This window comes from Perissodus microlepis, chromosome 10, assembly GCF_051167445.1.
Source record: "Perissodus microlepis isolate ML-2025 ecotype Zambia chromosome 10, ASM5116744v1, whole genome shotgun sequence".
In the NCBI taxonomy this organism is placed as follows: domain Eukaryota; kingdom Metazoa; phylum Chordata; class Actinopteri; order Cichliformes; family Cichlidae; genus Perissodus; species Perissodus microlepis.
The window spans coordinates 26715910-26738521 of record NC_140470.1 but is presented as its reverse complement, the minus strand read 5'-3'; the positions used below and the strand labels follow the sequence as shown (position 1 = coordinate 26738521).

The following is a 22612-nucleotide window of genomic DNA, read 5'->3' as shown; positions in this document are numbered from 1 at the left end:
AGGACTGTGTTAGTGTAGCTCAATAATAACATCTTTATTAACGTGTGCACAGCTTGGGGTCTGATGGTATTCACAGATGCAGCTGTCCTCTGGAATAACTCTGCGCTCCACCTGAGTCTCAGTCCTCAGGACCTCAGCCACAGTTCAGCTTAGCTGCCACACTTTTTTCAGAGAGAAACCCACACATCAACCTCTGTTTACACTGTATTATTTTTATTCATACATTACTTGCTCCCTCATCACAGCTTCTCATTTTTGAGCCACTAATTTGTGCTGCTCGTTGGTGGAATTTCCAGTTATTACTGAAATTAACTGGCTGTGTATTTGTATTTAAATCATGCTCACGTGCCCGCTTAACAAATCTAACCCTTAATCTGCAGATTAAATGAAACATATGGGGGGTTTTCTAAACAGGGAAATTTACAATTGCTTCAATATGTCATCTTCTAAACATAGATTGCACTGAAGTTATGTGTTTTTGTAGTCATTTCCTCTAATAGTACTTTAAGAAATAATAAAAATAGTGGACCTATTATGCTTTTCCTCATTTTCCATTATATACATCCAGTTACAACCGGGTATGTTCATCCTAAACACAGCAACAACTGCAAATAATAAGGCCATTTTATGTTCAAGTAATCGCTGTAAAACAAAAGCTGTCAATCCTTTCCGTGTCCGGGCCGGGTGAGGTTTCCCGTGTTGAGTCAAATTAAGCCGCAGGCTCCACTCCTGGTGGTGCCCTTCCGTCAATTCCTTTAAGTTTCAGCTTTGCAACCAACTAGGCATCAGTTATGTTACACGTTTGTGCAGTTATATATGTTCTTGGTTTTTGTACTGCTATAAACACTCTGACTGCTATAAACACTCTGTTCCACACTGTTGGTCATCTCAGGGATATACATCTATCTAAGCACAGAAGCTCCACCCACATGTTTCTATATGCAAGGTGCAGCCAATCAGAAGAAAGGTAATTGCCTCTAACAGGGGGAGGAGCTAAAACGGTTCATTTCAGATAAATGCAGATTATTTTTGAACCTTCAATTATGCAGAACTGCTCAAGAGGCCAAAAATGAAGTTGTGGAGCTGGATGTTTTCCCAAGATGTCCTTTTTAAGTGATAATACCTGGGTCTGATTGTGGTTTTTACAAGATCCTGTTATGAATCATTGCAAATATCGGCACATTCAACGTCCTGACAAAATAAAGTCCAATGAGGCAAGAAATGCAAACAGTCAGACTCACAGACAGATTGTCAACAAACCCCCAGGTTAGCCAGACTTATTTGGAAGAGAAATGAAGGCAAATGGTAAAATTCTAACCCAGGCTGTCTGTTTTAAAACATCAATCACAGTTTCCCATGGATGTAAAGCAAGAACTGGGTCCTAGCCTCCAAAACACATTCATGAATTATATGAAAGTTTTCCCTCGGGGCATATAAGGAAAAAAAATGTTTTCTCTCTTTCTCATCTGATTCTGTGTTTTGCAGCCTGCTGCAAATTCCCATTAGCGTCTCTGCCTGAGCTCACCAGCCCGTCTCACAGACTTCACACTGATGAAAGATGGCACTTGGCTGTTGCCTTGCTAGGCCTTGTTTAAGTTTTAGCAATATTACATTGGCACGGTTTAAAAATGAACAATGCAGTTAGTTATACTTGATCTTGTTTGCAGCTTTGATGAGTCCCGACATGTTTTAGAGATATCTCTCTCTCTCATATGCCGCTGCACGGAGTTTGTGTTGCACTATCTAAGGCTGAACACGTCTGATACAATCAAAACAAGCATTCATATCTGTTTTTTGCAGGTTCCTTTAAATTTTGGTGCTCTTAGGCTCTTTGGTTTGCAGACAGGCATAGAAACTATATTGGTTTAAGTGTATGTTTCACTTAGAGCATTTTTTCCAATGTACTGCCAGACCACTGAAAAAAAAACAGTATTTTTACCTATACCATTAATCCATCTACAACTTCTGTTCACCTGGACGTTTCGTCACTCATCCAGTTGACTTCTTCAGTCTCAGCTGACTGCAGGTTTCCCCAATCTTATAAACAGTAAATTTGCATAATGACTGAAATCAGCCCACTGAAGGAACAATGAGCTGTCAGGTCAGTTCGTTGATCATTAATATGCAAATTCTCATGACCACTGATCAACAACCACTGATCAAAGCCCACTGATCAATGGCCATGAGTACCATTCACAGAGTTGGGGAATGCCTGCAATCACAGGATTGTAAGATTGTGAAAGATGTACCCTCAGGCCCCCTCCTCGATTCAGAGATGGTCTTTCCCTTTTCACATAAATGGATTTCTTGACTCCCCACGCAAACCAGCGTTCCTCCCAATGACAACGCTACGTCCAAAAAATAAGAAACAAACTTTTGAATTTACTTACCTGGATGATTGAGCATGCATCAAGATACCTTTTGATGCATTTTCTATGCAGCTTAAAATCCAAAGCTTTTTGTAGTCACACAATGAAGTCGGTCAAAACTGGAGGTCAGAAACAAAGAAAACAAGCAAGCCTTCAGTATTTGCTCATTTTGTTTTTGAGTGCGGATGTGCTAATTAGAAAGTTTTGAATGTAAGAACAGTCTGTCCTGATCTCCAGTGGTGTTAGTTGGCAAAAGCACACTCAGAATATGATGTGCACCTTCCTCTTCCTCCTCCTCCTTCTGCTCATCTTCATACCTTCATCCCTCCATCTTTCCCAGGGGCAACTGGTGTCTGTGTAATTGTTCAATTATTCAGGAGCTCTCCACTCCTGACATCTGTCATAGTTCTAACAATTTACTTTGCAGGTGCACGAGTGTTTGTGTGCCTCTTTGCCCCCACAGAGCCGCAGACATCCCGCTCCATCTTTGCTTGATGTCAGCACACAGGTCGTCTCCCAGAGCAGACGTGATACGTTCTGTCAGATTGAGAGCTTTTGGAATGATGCACTGTTTTTGTGTAGAAGTGGTCAGAATTACTGACAGAGACATAAACATCTATTTTAGCCTGTGTTCATTCCAGCTGTCCTCCCATTAATAGCTTACTAAAATATCCAGATCCAGAATGAGGACTTGAATACATAATTAGACCTCATTAGCTGCTTATCGCCAGCACGGTCAGTTCTCAGTGTATCACAGCTTTCAGATGTTACTTTGACTATCAGAACATGAAATCTAGGAACACAAACCTGCTTCATTTGCAGACGGAGGTGTTGCTGATTTGCAAGATGAGCTGTGCAACTTGTGCAATAGCTGGAAAATAAACACAGGAATACAGCTACAGTTAGCTTAAAGTGTTTTAAAAAGTAACAACGAAAAATAAAACAAGCAGAATTTTGTCCATTGTTGTTTTGGAGTTTTCTTCTTTCAGTAAAAAATGCATTGGTTGCATTGAGTGACTTCCTCCTAACAGGCATTGACCAGTCTGAATTGGGCTGTTGTGATTGGTCAGAATTTTTAAATGCTGTCTTTTGATTTTTTACAAAGTAAAACACATTTAGTCGTCTTTTGTTTATATAGGTAAAAATAAAGCCTAAATATATTGTGCGGATTTGTCCACCTCAAGGTAGCCATACATTAAGCTTATCCTGCTTTCGTCTCAGTTTCCCTCTAAATGGGACCACAGTTTCCAAAATGAACATCCTGCTGTATTAAAGGAGATGTGAAACAATGTGAAGCAACAATAACATCAAGAAAATATTTCCTGAGAGCACCAATTAAGCGAGAAACGATTGTGCAGTCAGGCTTCCTTTTTCAACCAGCCGGAGTCGCCCCCTGCTGGCCATTTGAAAAAAATGCTGGTCTGTCATTTGAGTAACACTATAACATAGCCAACAGGGTGCACCTTTGTCCTGAATTTTGTTACTTTTAGCATTAAACCATGTTGATATATACAGCTTTGTTTTATTGCACATCTATCTATATAACATTTATATATGGATTTATAGTCACTCTTCATGTATATATATTAACTAGTTATCCATCCCCTTTTTATTCCATAATTTATCCCAGCACCTTTAACCTCCTAGGACCTGGCGTCCCCATATGTGGACATCACATTTTGGGTTGTCTAGACCAAAATACCAAATTTAGCTCCACAAGGGCCTGATATCCACTTACGAGGGTAAAAAAAAAAATAAAAATCTGGTGATTCTTTGTTTTTACATTCATCTGGTCCCAAACAGCCCAAATATCAAAGAGAAATTAAAAATGCATGCCATGGAAGAGTTTGGGTCTTAGGAGGTTAATTAAATACAAAACATAGATATGTTATACATGTTGTTCGTGTCTGTTGTCTGTTCTGTTATGTACATCGAGAGTGTCAATACAGCTAATTCTGCTAAGAAGGCAGTCGGTAAACTTTTTTTAAGCATTAAATAAGCCATTAAAAGTTCAATTTGAGTCAATTACATGAATTTTTCCCCTCGTGTGGAGTATTAAAATGAGAAAAATATAACTAAATTAAAATTTGTAAAGATAGTCCTGCACTGACTTCTTGGATCCTCAGTCAGCAATAAATGCCCAGCATAACATTTCATATACAGATGTGGGCAAAAAGGAAATAACTTCAATATTCAGCGTTTCTTCAGTGTGTGGCAGCAGAAGCCTTTATTCGATAAATGATGAAAATTATGCGAAAATCTACTCTGTGAGACGTGAGCCAAACATCGGTCGTTCTCGTGGTTGTCATTAGTGACAGCCTCAGTGCCAGAAGAGGCTTTAAAAGCCATCAGTGATGCAGAGTGTGAGGGAACAGCAAACACTCGTCTTCCTTCATATCATTACTGTCCAGTTTGCTTCCAATTCTTCAGCAGCGAGTCCTTCTAACAACAACAGTTACAGAGTTTATTCTGTAACTACTGTAGCATCTGTATAAACATGTACTATATGATAACAGCAATTTATAACATTGTGTAAAAGAGCAGATGTGATTGAGTTTAGATGTATGTGATTGTTAAATTAGCCAACCTGCATTAGGTTTGTGCTTGTAAATGGGGGTGCACCGATGCAGTACCTTTGCTTTGCTGTCTGCTGATAGAAGTATAGATCTGACATCAGGAGTTAATTAACATTATTGTAAGACTTAGTATTTAAGTCTAAGACTTAAATAACTTGTCCATCCATGTTCAGGGTTGTGGGGGTGATGTAACCCTGACTTTCTTCAAAATATAAGAAATGAAAATATATTCTATATAAAATATAGAATACTCTCACCTATAGTCACATGTCATGGCACAAATGTGCTTCCTCTGAAGAGCGCCTGGGCTCAACTTTAGTGGCATATTGCTAGGAGCCGCAGCAACTGACAAGATGCCAGATATTGAACAAAATCTAGGTTACACGTTTTAGGCATGTCGGTGTCCTCTCAGCAGACCTACAGGGGGTGTTTGGGGAGAAGGGGATATGGCCATCTCAGGCTAGGCTCCTCCCCCTTCCCAACTACAGCCACATAAGAGGTAGAAGATGAAGGGATAAAAATAAGAAACCTCTTGCTCCAGCTTACCAGACCACAGTTTGTGGCTAAAAACTAGCTGCAAAGATATAAATAATTTCACACCTGCTCTCAGTCTGGCAGGTGTGAAATACCTCATACCTACTACCCCATTACTCATCCTATGCTGTCGGCTTTCTCCATGGTATGTTAGCTCCACCATTAGCAACCAGTACACTAAATTACATAGATCAGCCCCAAAGTCTTTGGAGCTTGAACAGGAGGCGAGTGGACTTCTTTAAGTTTGTTGAAGAGGTTTCACTTCTCGTCAAAGTCACCTTCTTTTCAAGCTCCTAAGACGACTGTGTCCTGGATGACTGTGAACCTACACAGACGTGAGCCCCATAGATCATCCTGCCGTTACATGAGCCAGCTTTATGAATCACTGATGACTGATATCTGACCTGGACATCAGTTTAATGCATCCCTACTTGTGAAACTGTTTAACTGTTTTCCTTTGAGGTAACTTTACTCTCTTTATTTCTCTTTTAAAGACTTGTGTTTCCACTTAGACACTCAAGAACTGAAGGAGGATGAAGAAAACCGTCTTTATTGCTAATCCTTGGTGAATTTTTTTGATTGAAGCTTCTTTCTTCTGAGAAAATAATTTGTGGGAAAGCCATTTATAAATATATGGACAGGTCTTTGTTGTGATGTAATCATGGCTTTTTTAAGAGTAATCTTGAATATTGGAGCTGAGAGCGTTCAAACTGATGCTCGGGTCTTGACAGCAGTTAAGCTGCCGGGGACCTGACACCGATCCCGGCTTTTCTCCGGGATTCAAAGCACTTTTTTCTCCTTGATTCACGCCCTTATTACCTGGATGTCCAGTGGGATTTCCCAGCAGATGTCAGCTTTCAAAATTAGTTTTTATCACCACGATGCAGCTGTGTGGTTGTTTGCATGTTGAGTGAGAGCGTTGAGAAGATCTGTCACGTCCCTCGAAGTGTGGAGTGTTTACATACTGACGTGACCGCCCGTTCATTCGTTTAGACGTTCAATCATCTGAGTGTCAAACCCGATGGACCCACGGTGTCAACGCCCATGCACTCACCTGTCACATGCTCATTTAATGTAATTAAGCTTTGTTATGCTGTAATCCAGTCAGATTAATGATGAGCTCTGCTCTGCCTTCTTGCAGATTGTCAGCGTCGGGAAACACATCAAAGGCTACCATTACATCATGGCCAATCTGGTGAGGGACGGACACTTCCTGTCAGGGTCCTTGTTTGTTTGCGTCTCTCTTTGTCCGTCGTATTTGTTTCACTCCATCTGTGGCTTGCTTTCTCATGCTGCTGACTGCCAGCTCGTTGTAATTTAAGTCCGTGTGGTGCTGATCTCAAGACTGTGTGTGGTTAAATTTGAAGACCTTGCTCAGGGAGCAGATGTTAAAACTGATAACAGTAGGATTTTTTGCTTCTGTAGTGCTAGACCGCTCCCGCTGTTAAAATATATTTACAAATGTGAGACTAATTGTGGCAATAACAGGGTTTTCCCTGCTAACCCTCCCATACAGATTTGGCAAAAACCTCCAAAAGAAAATCATTAAAATAATCTGTGATCTTTTTTACTAATTTTTTACTAAAATATATGTTTTTTTTGTTTTGCAAATGGCCAAAAAAATCCACAGAGTTATGTTAAGTAGAATAATTCAGATAGTTGTGATGCTTAGACCCCTTAAATGTCAGATATGAGCTACAAAAAAAACCCACAAAACATAAGTGGCTTCAATAAAAGTCACACAAAGCAAATAACACAAAACCTCCCCTTTGGGCATCAATCTGTGAAACTAGACTGTTTTTAATATATACCACATGGAGCCTTATGGCATATTCAGTTGGGCTTCATGACTTTAATCCAGTATGTATGAACGACTAAGGTTTCCCACTCTTGTAGACTGGAAGTCTGCAGATGCGGAAAGGTGCATGAGGGCCGATTACATTTATAAGAAACTACTTTAAAAAATCACATGTGAACTTGCTTCATTTGATTGTTACAGTTTTACTTAACAGATTAGATTTGGGATGTGACTATCGCCTGGAAGAATCTTTCAACAAGAAAATATCACTTTTAGCTTTGGAAAACTGTTCAAACATCAACTTTATCAGTTACACTTTTCCTCATTTGTTACACGATGTGAACCAGAAGAACCTGAAGATATTTTGTATGATGGCAGTATACTACAGGATCAAAGACTTTATCCACTCCCTGCTTTAAGAGACATTTATAATGACTGTGATCACAGTCTTGTGAGATTCAGCACAGCTCACCACATGTCTTCCTCACTCACTGCCTCCACTGCTGCTGTGATATGTGGCACTCTCTTATAGATGCTGAAGAGTGCAGTAAATAAATTCAATCTGATGTTGACGAGTGGCAGTCAGTTGGTAGTTACCGGCTTTGATATTCCACTTGTTAAGTGCAATACCTCTGCCCTCATCGTCCTTCCTGCCACATGCTTGTTTCTGTCTGCCACTGATGGATCTGTGACTGGACGTGACCGCTCTTTCCCCTTCTTGTCCCTCAAGGGTTTTAAAGACATCAACCTGGAACGCTTCATGCATGGCGGCGCAAACGTGACGGGCTTCCAGCTGGTCGACTTCAGCAACCCAATGGTCATCAAACTGATGCAGCGCTGGAATAAACTGGATCAGAGGGAGTACCCGGGCTCGGACGCCCCGCCCAAGGTGAGTCATGTCAGAATCAGAGCAGAAGTACAACACAAGCCTTTGTCTTAAGCCCCACAGCACAACTAGTTTTACCTGCAGACCTCTAGTGATTTGTAACAAATCCTGTACAATCTGCCGTCCCCATAATTTGTGAAGTGAAAATTTCACTGCAAAGTACAGAAGATGTAGAGATCCTTTGATATTAAAGAAAAGCATTTAGCAACATCAGCACTGCTTGTGTAGCATATTATGAGATGGACAGCGGGCTGTACAGAGCATACTGCTCTTTTTTTAATATGGTCAGCCTGTTATTGTTATAATTAAGTGTTTAGTTGCAAACATCAGTGCCAATAAATTCAAGTAAACAGACTCAGCTTATCCAGTGGATTAGTGAAATTTGATAAATCCACTAATTTCCAGGTCAAAAGATAAATAAGAAAATGCTCAAACAAAAGACTGCTTGTGTATTTAAGGGTTATTTGAAACCATTCACTTCATTCTTCTATAATAAAGTTAGATGTTAAATGCTGGTGTCCCTTTCATAATATTTTAATACTATGCCATATAAATTTTTACCCCTGGACTCCTCCAGTCATATCCTTGGGAAAGATATAAACCCGGACTTGCTCCCGAGTGTGTGCATGAATGTTAGAAAGTGCTTAAGCAGCGATAAGGAAGCACTGTACGTGTGAATGTGTGTGGTAGAAAGTACCCTGAGTGCTCGGTTAAGTGGAAAGGTGTTACATAACACCCATTCACAAATGTTACTACAAATGACTTAGTGTGTACTTAATTTTGTCCTCGTCTTCTCTACTTTGACTTGTTATTGTTATTATCATTATCTGTAACTGTATGGGTCCCGCTGCTTGTGCTGATAGCTTTAGTTCTCCTTTTTACTTCAGTTTTTTTGTGTGTGTGTCTGATTTCTGAACTGAGATCTCAACCAATATAGCGTTTTGTCCACTCCCCCAGAGAATGCCTTTAAGGAAATACCTTTTAAATGATGACAAAATGATGCGCTTCTTCTTTTTCAGTTCTTGTCACTGGCATTTCATAATTTGTGGTGCAAATAAGGGGCTGTTTAATTCCATCTGTGGTTAAATCTCAGAATGAGCTTCTAAAAGTTTACAAATATGATGGAAAAGCTTCGTGCACATTTCTGCCTTTGTGAGAACTGTGGTGATAAATCTGAGAGAGAGTTTTATGCATTTGGGCCCCGGAGGGTGGGAAATGTATCTAAAAACAGATGTCCTGTATATGAACAATAGTGTGCGTGCTATTTGTAGGTAATGGACTGAAACATGCAAAACCATTTTCCTTAAAGAATCCTGCTGGGGTAGTTGAAAGCCGAAAAACAAAATAAAGAGAATGTATTTAAGGATGCTGCCATGTAAGATGAAAAATATGAATGTGTGTTATCATGTTTGGCATCAAAAAAACCCACAAAGAATATCGATAACGCTCCTCCTGCCTCTTCCACTGCGACGTGACAGACTGACCCACTTTAAATCCTTTTCAGTCACACAGATTGCGAATAGCACTGGGGCAAGAAGGCATCACGCCATGTCGGTTAGTGAACCTCCTCCCCCCTCAAGCAGATCCGAGTGTCCAACAAAGATTTCTATTTTAAAAACCAGATGCAGTGGAGTGGAAGTGGTGTGAGTCAAGACGCTAGTGTGTGTGTAGCGTGTGCGTATCTGATGGATTGGGGTGGTTCAAATTAAAAGTTTACACCACAGGGCGATATCACATGACAAAATGTGTGTGTGTTTGTGATATCTGTGTGAGTGTGTGTGTGTCTGTGTGTTTTCCCCCACTCAGTTTCTTGATAAATTGCTCTCTCTCCTGGAAATCCACTCAGCCTAAATTACTCTGCTCCCCACTAAGTTGTCCACAGCCTGAGTCATAGCTAGCCCTTCTTTCTGCTAATATATTAACAGGACAGTGAGTTAGGCCTCCTCCTGGCATGTTTACTCACTTTGCAAAGACAGATGTAAGACTTGGCATTTAAAAGTTCCAGGAGTCGTCAGGTAGTAAATGGGATATTCTTATTCAATGTATTACAGTGAGCTTGGCATGACAAGGACAACACTGGAGATGTTATACCTCATTTACGTCTGGCATTAATATACAGTCTTATTTTAACCTGCAGCGGCAAACACAAACAGCCTTTCAGTGCATTAACTTACTCCGTATCTCTCAGTGAAGCTGCTGTTTTGGTTTATTAGGAGGAATCTGAATATAAATCTGATGGTATGCTTTTTTATAAATGCATTAAATCATAGTCACTAGTTCAATTTCAGTTCAGTTCATTTATATTCTTTATATTGTAAGGTAAAGACCCTACAATAATACACAGGAAATCCCCTATGAGCAACCACTTGGTGACAGTGGCAAGGAAAAACTCCCTTTTAACAGGAAGACTGGGGGAGGAGCAGCAATCTACTGTAACCGGTGGGGGGAGGGGGCAGGACAAAAGACATGATGTGGAAGACAGCCAGAGATGAATAAAAGCTAATGATTAAATGTAAACTGTTGTATAAGCACATACAGAGTGAAAATTGAAAAAGTTTTTATGCTAGTTTTTAATCTTCTTTAAAGCACATCTCGCGCCAAATTTCAGTTTAATTTATCCAGAAAGGACATTATATGAGTTTTCTTACCTAATTTAAATAATTTAAATACACAAGTTTATTTATTCCAATTGCCCTTCCTGACTCATCCAGGGATCTTTTACATGTTAATATGGCTCATCAGTTCCTACAGTGTAACACCTCAGTAAATCAAAACAGATTCGCTCCATTAAATCATGTTGGCTTGCATATCATCTGCATTATCAGTTAGTTAGCACACAGTACCTCAAATCCGAAGCCAGAGGCAGATGTTTTGGGTGTAACTGTTACTTTGATGATTGAAATAACTAATTATTATTAATTAACGCTATTCAGTGAAGCAGTTTATTTGGATGCATAAAGCTGTTTCCTTGGCTAATTTTTGGTGTTACTTTAGTTATATTTATGAGGTGACCCTGATTAGCATTATTCTGGTATAATTGCATTTTTCCAAGTAATTTGTTGCCTCTTTCATAAAATGATAATGCCAGAAACAGATATCGTTGCTAGATGATAGTATTTGTTTCTTCTGTTTTTAACCCATGTGATTTTCTCAGGTCTTCCTGCATTGTGATTGGATATCAAAATGATAACTCCAGAGCTTGAAATTGCAGATTTATAGGCAAAAAGATTCAGATAGGATTTTATACAGTGAAAAACTAAGTACAGGCTTACTGCTTCCATAGCAATTAAAAGCGTAAGTAGCAAATGCTCTTAATGAAAGTCTCTTGATGAACTGATCATCAGCAAATATGACCGGATCTATAAAAGCAGACATTTTGCCACTTTGCTGGTATGAAGCATTCAGATGCCAAAATCTTCCCAAGAGTGGTGATTCCATCAAATTCAGCCCAAGGTCAGACTGTGCAATGCTCAATAAAAGAGAGGAGGGAAAAAAGAGCTACATCTCAGACTCTGCAGGCCTCAGTTAGCATATCAAATGTTAAAGTTCATGAAAGCACAATTAGAGCCAAGACTGAACAAGTGTGGCTAGTTTGGAAGGGATATCAGGAGAAAGTGTCTTTTCTCTAAAAAGACAACGGCAGCATTGCTAAGGTTTTCAAAGTTGCATCTGACAAACCACGAGAAGTCCAGAACAATGGACACGTGAGACCAAAATGGAGATATTTAATCACAGTACACAGGACAACACCTCATACCATCACATGTTGGTAGAGGGCTGATGTCTTGATTTTGTTTTGCAGTCACAGGACTGGGGCACCTTGCACTGCAACACGAACTCCTCTGTATACCAAAGTATTCTAGATTCAAATGTGAGACCATCTATCAGAAATACAGTCATCAAGAAATGACTTTAAGTTATTGCAGTTAAAAGTCGTTCTACAACCTGCTGAGTAATGGGATGTGTTTAGTTTTTATGGGACTGCAGTCTGCAGAGGGTCCTGTAAAAACTTCAACCGAAAACCTGCAATTTTTTTTGTTATTGCCAATAGGGGGCGACTTCTCCAGTGACAGAAAGAAGTGCGATTGCATAGAAATCTATGAGAAAGTGACATTACTGTTAGCGTAGTAACGTCATTAAACCATTTCATGATTTTATGTTCCCAAACACCAGTTTCAGGTCTTGTTGAATAAAACAATATGTTCATTTTGTAAATAATGAGAGTTGGAAAGATTTACTATGCAGGCTATAATTTCAGCTGGAGACAAAAAGCTTCTGTTTCACATGTTTCTGCTGTTTACGTGTGTTTTCTCGGTCAGAGCTACCCCTGGTTTCAGTGGCTTCTTAATTAATACAACAGGATCTTAATTTTGTAAATTATGGCCCTGTGTAGATTAAAATACACAGTAATAAAGAGTGTAAGTCATTGAGATTACACGTGCAGTGCTTTTGGTTTCTTGGTGAGTTACACCCTTTGTTTGTGATGCACAGTTTTCCAAAAACTAAAAAGGCAATCATTGAAATACTCGAGTCAGGACTCGAATAACCTGACATCTCGTCTTTTATGCCCGAGACAGATTATCTTTAAATCTTCAGTAAGGCCAGAGGATTTTCTTTCTCTAAACCAAGAAAGAGTGTCTAACCTCAGATTGCAAACTTTATGTAGACTTTTCTTCATCTGGCCTGGTTAAAGACCTCTGACTTACCAACATTTCTTAAGGAATTCAATTTGTTCTGGTGTCTGTCTGGTTGTGAGCACACAGCTGCAAAAAAAATAAAAAAAAGAAGTTCCTGGCAGCATTCGCAGTGAGGATGAAGATGAGAAGAAGCCGATAGCTGCGGTGACTGTTAGTGAGTTTATCCCACTCCGTGATTGTTTGTGTGTGTTACTTGGGGCAGCTTGTCAAAGAGTAACAGGGGAATGGAGTGCAGCAGACTCTCTGCAGAGAGCCATAATGTCACCGTGAGCAGTGGGCTAATGAATAGGATTCACCCCCAGCCGGAGGCAAAGTTAATGAACTCCTGCTACTCGGGATAATTAATGCCAGACTGCTTCCCGGCTGGACAAAACGCTCTCCTTTTCCCCTTTCTATCCCCCCTCACTCACCCACCCACCCACTCTGCGTCTTCCTGCCTATTCCTCATTCACTCAATTACTTTTCTGCCCTGCCAGAGGTGAGTTTTAGGGAAATGTATTGCTCATGAGAGAGAGAGGCAAGTGCTTTTCTTTTTTTTTTTGTAGACCCAAATAATCAGAAGCAAAGGCAGAGGCAGAGTCTTCAGGTCAAAGACAGATTAGGGGAAATTGGGAGGTTTATACTGTGGGGAATGTGCTCTCCTCCTTTTCTATATCTAGAAAATAATGAGCAGAGTAAAACTGCTACCTCGCTCTAACAGCCAGGCTGTTACCGCATGCTGCTTGGCCCTGCAGAAAGTCAGCACGCTCTCGGAGGCAGCCTTACGCAGATTGTTTTTAAAAAGATCTGACCAGCAAATATTGCAGAACATTTTGCCTGTCTAGCTAAATCAGTATTTAATTGGCCTCATACCTTTTCCCGGTGTGCGTCCCCCAGCACTACCCAAAACAGGCAGAGCAGCGGGGTCGCCTCGGGCTACAAAGACTGTAATTTACAAACCACGGCATCTGTCCCTGCTGGGTTTTATTTCCTTTCAATACAGTCTGCTTCATCCTGAAGAGCTTTTATTCGATGTTAAGTTGTTCTTTTCTAGACACATTTTCCATCATTGACCACATACAGCAGAGGTGGGGAACTCCAGGCCTCAAGGGCCCGTGCCCTGCAAGTTTGAGGCATCACCCTGGGTCAACACACCTGAATCAAATGATTAGTTCATTACCAGATGTGTTGAGGACACATCTAAAATCTGCAGGACACCGGCCCTTGAGGCCTGGAGTCATCCTACCCCTGAACGCAGGATAACATCTCTGATCGCCCCTTCTCGTCTCGCAGTACACCTCGGCGCTGACATACGATGGTGTGATGGTGATGGCCGAGGCCTTCAGGAACCTGCGCAGGCAAAAGGTGGACATTTCAAGACGGGGGAACGCCGGCGACTGCCTCGCTAACCCCGCCGCCCCGTGGAACCAGGGCATCGATATGGAGCGCACTCTAAAACAGGTGAGACGCAGCATAAGTGGAGGTAATCGGCAAAGGTTTTTCACTACTTCCTCTTTGTTCAATCCTTTAATGGAGAGCCCGGGTGGCTGTGAGCCTCTGCTCGGATGTCTGTTATTGAAAAGGAGACACTCTCTGATCTTCACGATCGTTGCCTCAACATGCAGTTGCACTTTTGAAGAGGCTTTTAGATACAGCGGAGCCCCTTAGAGCACAAAGAAGTATATTAAGAAAAGCTTCACTCTCTGAAAAGCGTATTTCCCAAAATATTGAACTATTCTTTAAACGCCCTCAAACCAGTTGAAAGTGTGTTTCAGCTGATGCTCAGAAGACAGAGCTGGCTGGCTTGGTTAAATCAACAATAAGCTCAAAGGAGTAGCGAACATCTGCTTATTAAATAAAATCTCCCAGACTCTTCAAATCATGCAGCATGCAGTGTCATCCCTTGATACAGCCTGCTGCACTTTTTTTCCAACAGTTTTGTGTACTAAAACAATATTTGCTTATGTGGAACTATATCATGTCCTGGTGTGTACATGTCTTTGTCCTCCTCTGTGTGCAGGTCCGGCTGCAGGGACTAACAGGTAATGTCCAGTTTGACCACTATGGCCGCAGGGTCAACTACACAATGGACGTGTTTGAACTGAAGAATAATGGACCCAGACGGGTAAAGCATCACACCACACTGCTTTCATTTGTGTTGTCGATAAATATTTGGCTAACGGTGATGATCACTAGCACATTTGACTTATAAAAACCAGTTTGTTTGCAGACCTACAACAAGCTACACGACTATGAAATCATCATACACCCCATGTGGTCCCAATATAAACTCAAACTTTAATCCATTTTGTGCTGCTAATACAGGCCCTAGTCCTAGGTGCTGCAATCTAAGCAGCTCCAGCTCTTCTGATGGGGCGTTCCCAATCCAGCTGAGAGACACAATCTCTCCACTGTGTTCTAGCTCTGTCTCTGGGTTGGAAATGCCTGAAAATCCTCATCTATGAGGCTCCTAAGAAGCGCCCTCGAACCACCTCAGCTGGCGCCTTTCCATGTGGAGGAGTAACAGCTCCACTCTGAGCACCTCCCAGATGACCAAGCTCCTCATACTGTCTCTAAGGCCTGATTTAGACTTCTATGGGGACCTTTGTAGAAGATATGATGTAACCTACATAAGTGACCTACACTGAGGCCAGCATTTATGCTTCTGCTGGTGCATTACACGTTAGTTACCCTGTGGTTGTGTCCATGTGTTTTATAGCCACTGATGTCATTTCCAATAGTTTCATCAGTCTCCATCCAGGTATTTGCTGTCATCTGAGTCCTTATATTGATGCTATGATTGTCTTTTCTTTTATTGAGATGATGGTTATAATTAAAACATCAAAGCAACAAAGTAGCGAGAAATTGCACAGAAATTACAATGTCTTGTTGCGTTTCTGGGGATGTTACGCTGTAGGGTTTCATTGGGGTTTGCACGTAGATTTCCCACTGAAGTATAAATCCCTAGTACAGATGAGCCCAGCCACCCTTTGGAAGGAAGCTCATTTCCACCCCTTTTTTCCATGATCTCATTTTGCTACCCACAGCTTGTGGCCATGAATCTATGGGAGCATAGATCACCCGGTAAACCGAAAGCCTCGCTCACACAAACTTGTTTTGAATAATTCAGGGAAGGAAGGCACACAACATTAACTTTTGCTCCATTTTCCTTCCTTGAGTGCTGTCAGCTACATGCCTCTTTTCTATTGGTCACGCTGGCAGTCTTCACAGCACAGAGCTGTCAAAGTTCAACAAATGTCACTCCTGCAGTGTCTGAAAGATCTCCCGAGCAGCATCCTGTGCTTTGGCTATTGTGTGGACACAGCACAGGATGGGGGAGCAGCTATGGCTCACCTTTTTAAGCTGGCGACCCAAATAGCAAAGGCTAAAGTCCCCTCCAGACTCCCACTTTGCTGTAATAAATAACAGCAGAAAGCCAAAAACAGAAATAAATAATTTGCAGCCACGTCCTGTGTGAAAGCAACTCTATTTTTAATTTGATTATATATTTGAATTTAATGCAAATTAAATACAGGTATGCATATTTAGCATTTACAATTAGTAGCAAAATAAAGACAGTACTGTAGTTCATATCACTGGTTATCATGAAAAAAAAAATAGTCCCGTTTAATTTATTGATTAGTATTTTTAAAGTTGTCACATATGTATCAGTGACATGTGATCTGTTGCTACCTTCTGAGGAGACGTAAAAATCAGTTTTTCCATCCAACGCTGCGGGATTCACCAAATTAGTGGTTGGAAAATGTTTATGATCCCACGAGGGAACCCTGCCTGACAGCCCAGCGTGTGTAATCAGCTGCTTAACCACAATGTGGTCAGGATTTTATAAAGACAGGGGATTCTTTTAGATTAAAACTGCACTGTGACGTTAAGAATTTGTTTTAAGGTTAGACAGTTTACTCTGCCATACGTGTTATTTATCTGGCTCTCTGAATGATGTGCCTGACAGCATGTCATAACGGGTGTTTAGCTCAACAGGTTACAAATTTTGCAGGTTTACAGCGAGCAACTTTATTCCTAAACACGATGTCGTATAATTTTCAAAGACCCGTCCTCTGGTGGGCGTGCATGCTTGATTATAACTAAATCGGAAACCTTCTTCATTCATCCATATATCATTGCAGATTCGTGCAGACTGCCTTCATGTGAAGTATCTGGGCGAGTGGGATGATACGACATGTAGTGTGCTGCTCTCTATTATCATAAGTAAATTGTGGTGGCGGGGAAGCTGCAGCATCTTTTGCTTGCTGGTTTGAGAGGATGGATGGATGTCTGTAGATGAAATTCAAGGGAAATGGGGGGAAAGAGAGAGAGAAGGCACTTGTGAGAGTGATGCCGAAAGGATGAAATGAAATAGAAAGCAATCAAGGTGGAGGGGAGGGGGAGGAGGCAGAGAGGAGTCCCCATCAATCAAAAGCTGCTTTGGCCTGTCTTCCTTCGCCGTGGCGAGGGTCCCGTCAGGACACGGTCTATATATGTGTGTGTGTGTGTGCATGTGTGGGTCACAGCCTCTCTCCTACATTTTCCGTGGCCCTCAATCATCTTGATGCCTCGGCACACTGGAGGGATCAGCCAATCACAGCTTATTCCCAGCACCTACACTATGACTCACTTGTAGCTGCTCATAAGGGTCGACTTCAGGGCGTGGACAAAGGGGGAATTTGTCCCTGCCCCAATAAAAACATAAAAGCACCAGAAGAATTCATGTCTACAGGGAACCAACCACGCCTCTGACAGGGGAGGGTCCTTTTTCATCAGCAGCAGGTCATTTTTACTCCCACCTGCAAATATGATTATGAATTGTGAGTTCTTACCACCATCAGTAGCTTAGATCAGATCAAAATAAAAATCATGACTAAACATAGCTATGTGAGACGTGTCTCAAAGTACAGAAATGACACTCTCATCTAGAGAACAAAAGAGTGAACCATGTGTCTATTTCTGTGCTGAATTAGCAGTTATTGTAATTTTTTTAAAAGTGGAGAATGATTACTTCAGAGCAATCGAAGGCTATCTACATGTTGAATTATTACCTGGTGCTTGCTGTTTGTGGTTTCCTGTAAGTAAATAAAGGCCTCTTTTTTTACCATAATTTGAAATAAATATGTGCACAAAGAGTAAAGTCAGCTGAGCATGATATTACACCACATTGATCTTGAAACTGGCATCTTGTGTGAAGTATATTAATCTAAGGCCAAATGGTACTGCTTACTGTCTTTAACTGGCTTTCCTCAGCGTGATATGATGATACTTTATGTATTTGTGACGTATAGTTGGACTAAATAACTAAAACCTGGAAGTTAATTAAAAAAAAGTTTAATGTGCTTTTTTAAAACAGCACCTCCTTTCAGGAGAAGATGTCATTAGCAATTAGTAATAGACACTGTACCAAGTTTCACAGCTGTGCCTGGGGAAAAATACTTAAAAATACTGTTGTATTCTTGTATTAATAGCTCAAATAGTTGCAGCCTTACTCTTGTCAACTTTAGTATAAAGGTACCCGGTCCTGGGAATCTCAACCCAAGGTATTCTTAAAAGTGTTTTCCAAGCTCTGGATTCATCAGCTTTCATCATCTTGAGCTGCCTCGTGTGCACAGAGACATATGTAGGTCACTTACACCGTATGTGAAACATGAGCCGTCACAGTCTGCACAACAGCAAGAGATGCATTTCAAAGCATTAACAGAAAGTAAAGGAATCACGGAGTTGTGATTTTGTCACTTTTAACTTTATCCTTGTATTTTTGTATTTAATGGTGCCTTTTCATCCTCTATTTTATAAAAAACTGAAGTGTTAAAACATTTATAAAAGTCAACATTTATAAAAATCATTCATTAAGTTAATATTACTCTACATTTTTCTCTCTATATATAGAGCCCATACACATTATGAATTACTCCAAAAAATAATAATGATTTTTCCTTTATATGTCACACAGTGTATGTTGCTTATTGTTTTATATCACAATATGTGTGTACTACATTTGATTGTTATATTAGCCCAATGATACATGCCTTTCTTTAAGCCACACCTCCCTAAAAGCCCACTTTATTCTGATTGGTTGCCCTTTGCTGGGCTTCCCCAAGCAGTGCTTGTAAACCACACCTCCTGATCTCAGCTCTGGCTCATGTCTGAAACCACATAAGGGAAACCATACACATGCCAGGAAACATGCAAAGCCAGCTGTTAGAGTTTTTGGCTCATCTGGATTATTTTTACTTAAATGCTGATCCCATTGTTTGAAACATTCAACAGTATCCAACAATTTAACAGTATAAAAGTGATAATTAATAAATGGGAAATAATATAATATGATCAGGGTGCCTACAATATGATAGAAAAGTGTCCACTATTTGAACAAATTACTTGTAACGCCAACACTGAGCTGCATAAATTAAGCTTCACGCTGCAGTAAAAACAAAGCTTTCCTCTCCAGTTACATCCACTTGCATCAAGTAAAATAGCTCCCACGGTATTAGGGATTGCATCATCATAATACATAATACATACACCCACCCAACCATGTGGATTATATAGCGTATTATTATGAATCTACGCACGCTTCGGAGCTTGATCTCACGTTTTTGTTTTCACTGCAGATCGGCTACTGGAACGACGCAGACAAACTGGTGCTGATCCAGGACTCTCCGCTGCTTCCAAATGACACTTCTGGCATGGAAAATCGAACCGTTGTAGTCACTACAATCATGGTAAGAGACCGGCATGTCCTCAACCAACGCGCACACTCATGCATGCAGTAATATTCAAAGTAATTTGTAATGCCAGGAAGTGTTATTAACAAGTGCCTCTGCAGATTACACTGATTCATATGCAGAGCCAGGAGTGTCAGATTTAGTGGATACAGATCATACATCACAAATCTCTGACACTGATACGAAAAACACGACGGTCGGCTGCACTTTTTGCTTGCAAAGTGTTTCTGGTTTGTTTTTCTGATGTACTTTTTTTTGTTACATGTTTTAATATATTAAAGGGCATCTTTAGTGGTAAAATTTTAAGCAGCGGCCAGATGAAATTGGCAAGGGCACATATTCAAGTTCAGTGCTCACAATTTCGCACTTTTATAACCCTTAAAAACCTTTAAATTCTGCGCTACGAGTGACCAGATTTCAGAGATAAGTCTGCTTAGTTACAGAATTTTCTATTTTTAAAAAACTCTTAAGGAAAGGGGATTTATTTTTATTACTTCAACAGAAATTTCAATAAAACATAACACAGCTGCAGGACTAACTGCCGTCACTTAGATTTTCCTTTATTGCACCAATAAACATCATAAACAGCTGTCGTTATTGAGGTTTTTTTTTATTCTTATTGCATTTTATAAAGCAGTGCCATACATCTACAAAAGCATTTCACACACACTGAATTGCCTTTGCATGGCATGCGAATCTCAAGCTGTAGCAGCGACTCTGCGGTGGCTGAATAGAGTAAAGCAGCCAGATGTAAATGTAGCATCTGAGGGGAGGAAGGAAGGAAGGTAAGGAAGTGGGAATGGAGAGTCACAGCTCAGCAAAATCCTCCCTCTTTTCAGCCCCTGATGAGGAACCCCATTTTAAGAAACTGATCCCCAGTTGGACGCAAGCAGGATATGAAAGCCCTTAATGGCAGAGTGATGGACACAGCAGCCTGAGCCAAAATGAAGCCCTAAAGACACTGGGCGAGAGGAGAGACACAGCAGCTGTGTTAATGGATACCCTGTTTCAGAAATCTGAACAAGAAATGGAGCCGCTCAGAGCCATAATGGAGTCCCTCGAGAGGATAATAAAATGCAAATGGAGGGGGAAAAGACAGTCCTCTTTTCTTTTCTGTTTTTTACGGACGCCCTCATGGATGGACACCCATTGAGGCCTAAATGGATCCCCCCACTCCTACCATCACAGCATCTGATTTCTAGCATAAACAAGCTCCAACTACACCTACTAATGTGTGTGTGTGGTAGTGTCACGCATTGTCATGCTTGGTGTGTCTGTGTGGCCAATCACAGCTCGAGAATCACCCCAGTTTGCAATTGTAGTGTTTTGCAAAGATCTCCAGAGCCTGAAGCGTAAAGTAAGGAAGTGGCAGTGTATAAATATACATGTTGTCTAAACCTGTCACCTTCTCCTACTACCTGCTCTACCGTACAGTACATTACACACTCCGAGGGCTTCCTGTAAGCCTTAAAACAGCTTAGAAAGACTAATGCTCTCATAATCATCCCAGTTCATATCCATCATGCTTTTGTGCAGCATGATAATATAGTTACATTGTGACGGCTGCCTTTCATTCCCGCTTTTAATGTTTGTTCTGCGTGTTTGTGAGAGTAATGTTGGCTTAGCATAAACTTAATGAAGCGTCCACGTTTTATATTACATCCATCTGTGTCTTAATGCGTTTTAAGAACCCTTTGCAAAGTAGAAGTTTAACATGTCGTGGAATATTCTTGCTGATTATCAGGCCTACACTAGCTGCTCCCTGGCCTAAGCCTAAAATAAGTTTGAGTTTTATGATCTGACTCAGATTTAAAGGCGGATAGCTCCTCTACCCCAGAAACCTGGAGACTGGGGCATGGCTAAAGGGGGGGCATGGGGTGGCACCAGTCCCCTCATGGAAAAAAATATGAAAAATTTAGAGAGGGACAAGAGGGTTTGGTGTAGTCTTCCTTAATGCATCATTGTAAATAAAACTATTCAATTTTCAATAAATTAACTTGCATTCAAAGCTCTTGTGCTAATTCTAGATGTGAAACAATGAAATTTAACTTTTTATCTTAAAATCAGAATGTGTGAGACATTGTTTGACCCATCAGCAGAATAAAAAATCTTTAAGGTCATACCCAGACTGGATTCTGTTCCTTAAATGGTTGAATCATGTTCTTTCATGTGGTGGCCACATGTTACAGGGCAGCCATCTTTCTCACAAAGTCATTGAAATAACTATAAGTTGCTGGTTTGGTCCGGAAACACCCATGCCACCACATTAAATAAAATCCCAGAAACCGTTTAATGGCTCTTCCCTTATCTTAAACTTTTAAGAGTTGTCTGTATTTAAACAACACAAAAAATGACAAGCACACACTAAACCAAACCACAGTTGGAGAATCCATGATATTGATTGGTTTTTACCTTATTTTTTGCCGCTTGTTTTGTCTTCTTAATTTTTTTCTTTGCACAATTTAGCTGTGTGTTGTGTTCCTTCTTGTTTGTCAGATTTGACGGCTGCTTTTGGCCCAAAGCTGAGGGCTTAACTCTGCCCTTGCTTTCACATAATCCAAGCGGGTCCACCAGGTGCCCCCATTCTTCAGACCTGAACCTATCCTGAGGCCATATTTCTGTTGTTTCTTCTCCACAAAGTTATATGATTTTATAAGAAAGGCTTTCTCATAAATAAAAATGACATGACAGTCAACAAGTGCAAAAAATACTTCACCTTCACTTGCCAGTAATCCACATATTTAATGGCAGATACTCACTGCAGTCCACTTGTGGTGCTGTAGCATCTTAAAAAGAGAAAACAACTTTCAGATTTTTTTTAGTACATCAAAGCTGAGCTCCCAAATTAGCATGGCTACAGTCTAATCTGTTATAATCCAGACCGTGCCCTTTAAAGTATAGAAGCTGTGGAGAGTTTTTATGTCTTGTCACAACACAAGGTCATACTGTTTTCAAAGTGGTGTTTAGTTCTCTTTGTCGTTAGCCTAAAGCTTTAAGAGATAGCTAAAAACCCTGTGAAGTCTTTGGCTTCAGCTGCCC

The 22612-nt window shown here is 40.6% G+C and overlaps 1 protein-coding gene across 4 annotated transcripts in view; it reads left to right on the top strand.

Annotated features, from left to right (window-relative positions):
• LOC146379574 (glutamate receptor 4) overlaps positions 1-22612 on the top strand; it is a 162414-nt gene that overhangs the window by 95726 nt on the left and 44076 nt on the right. For all 4 annotated transcript variants that reach the window (XR_014801441.1, XR_014801440.1, XM_084940863.1 and 1 more), the window contains exons 5-9: positions 6621-6674; positions 8008-8166; positions 14133-14300; positions 14860-14964; positions 19460-19570. Coding sequence is in view for 2 of the 4 variants with exons in the window: in XM_084940863.1 (XP_084796989.1) it covers positions 6621-6674; positions 8008-8166; positions 14133-14300; positions 14860-14964; positions 19460-19570 (597 nt within the window). In the remaining 2 variants the exon portion in view is untranslated. The remainder of the gene's footprint in view (positions 1-6620; positions 6675-8007; positions 8167-14132; positions 14301-14859; positions 14965-19459; positions 19571-22612) is intronic.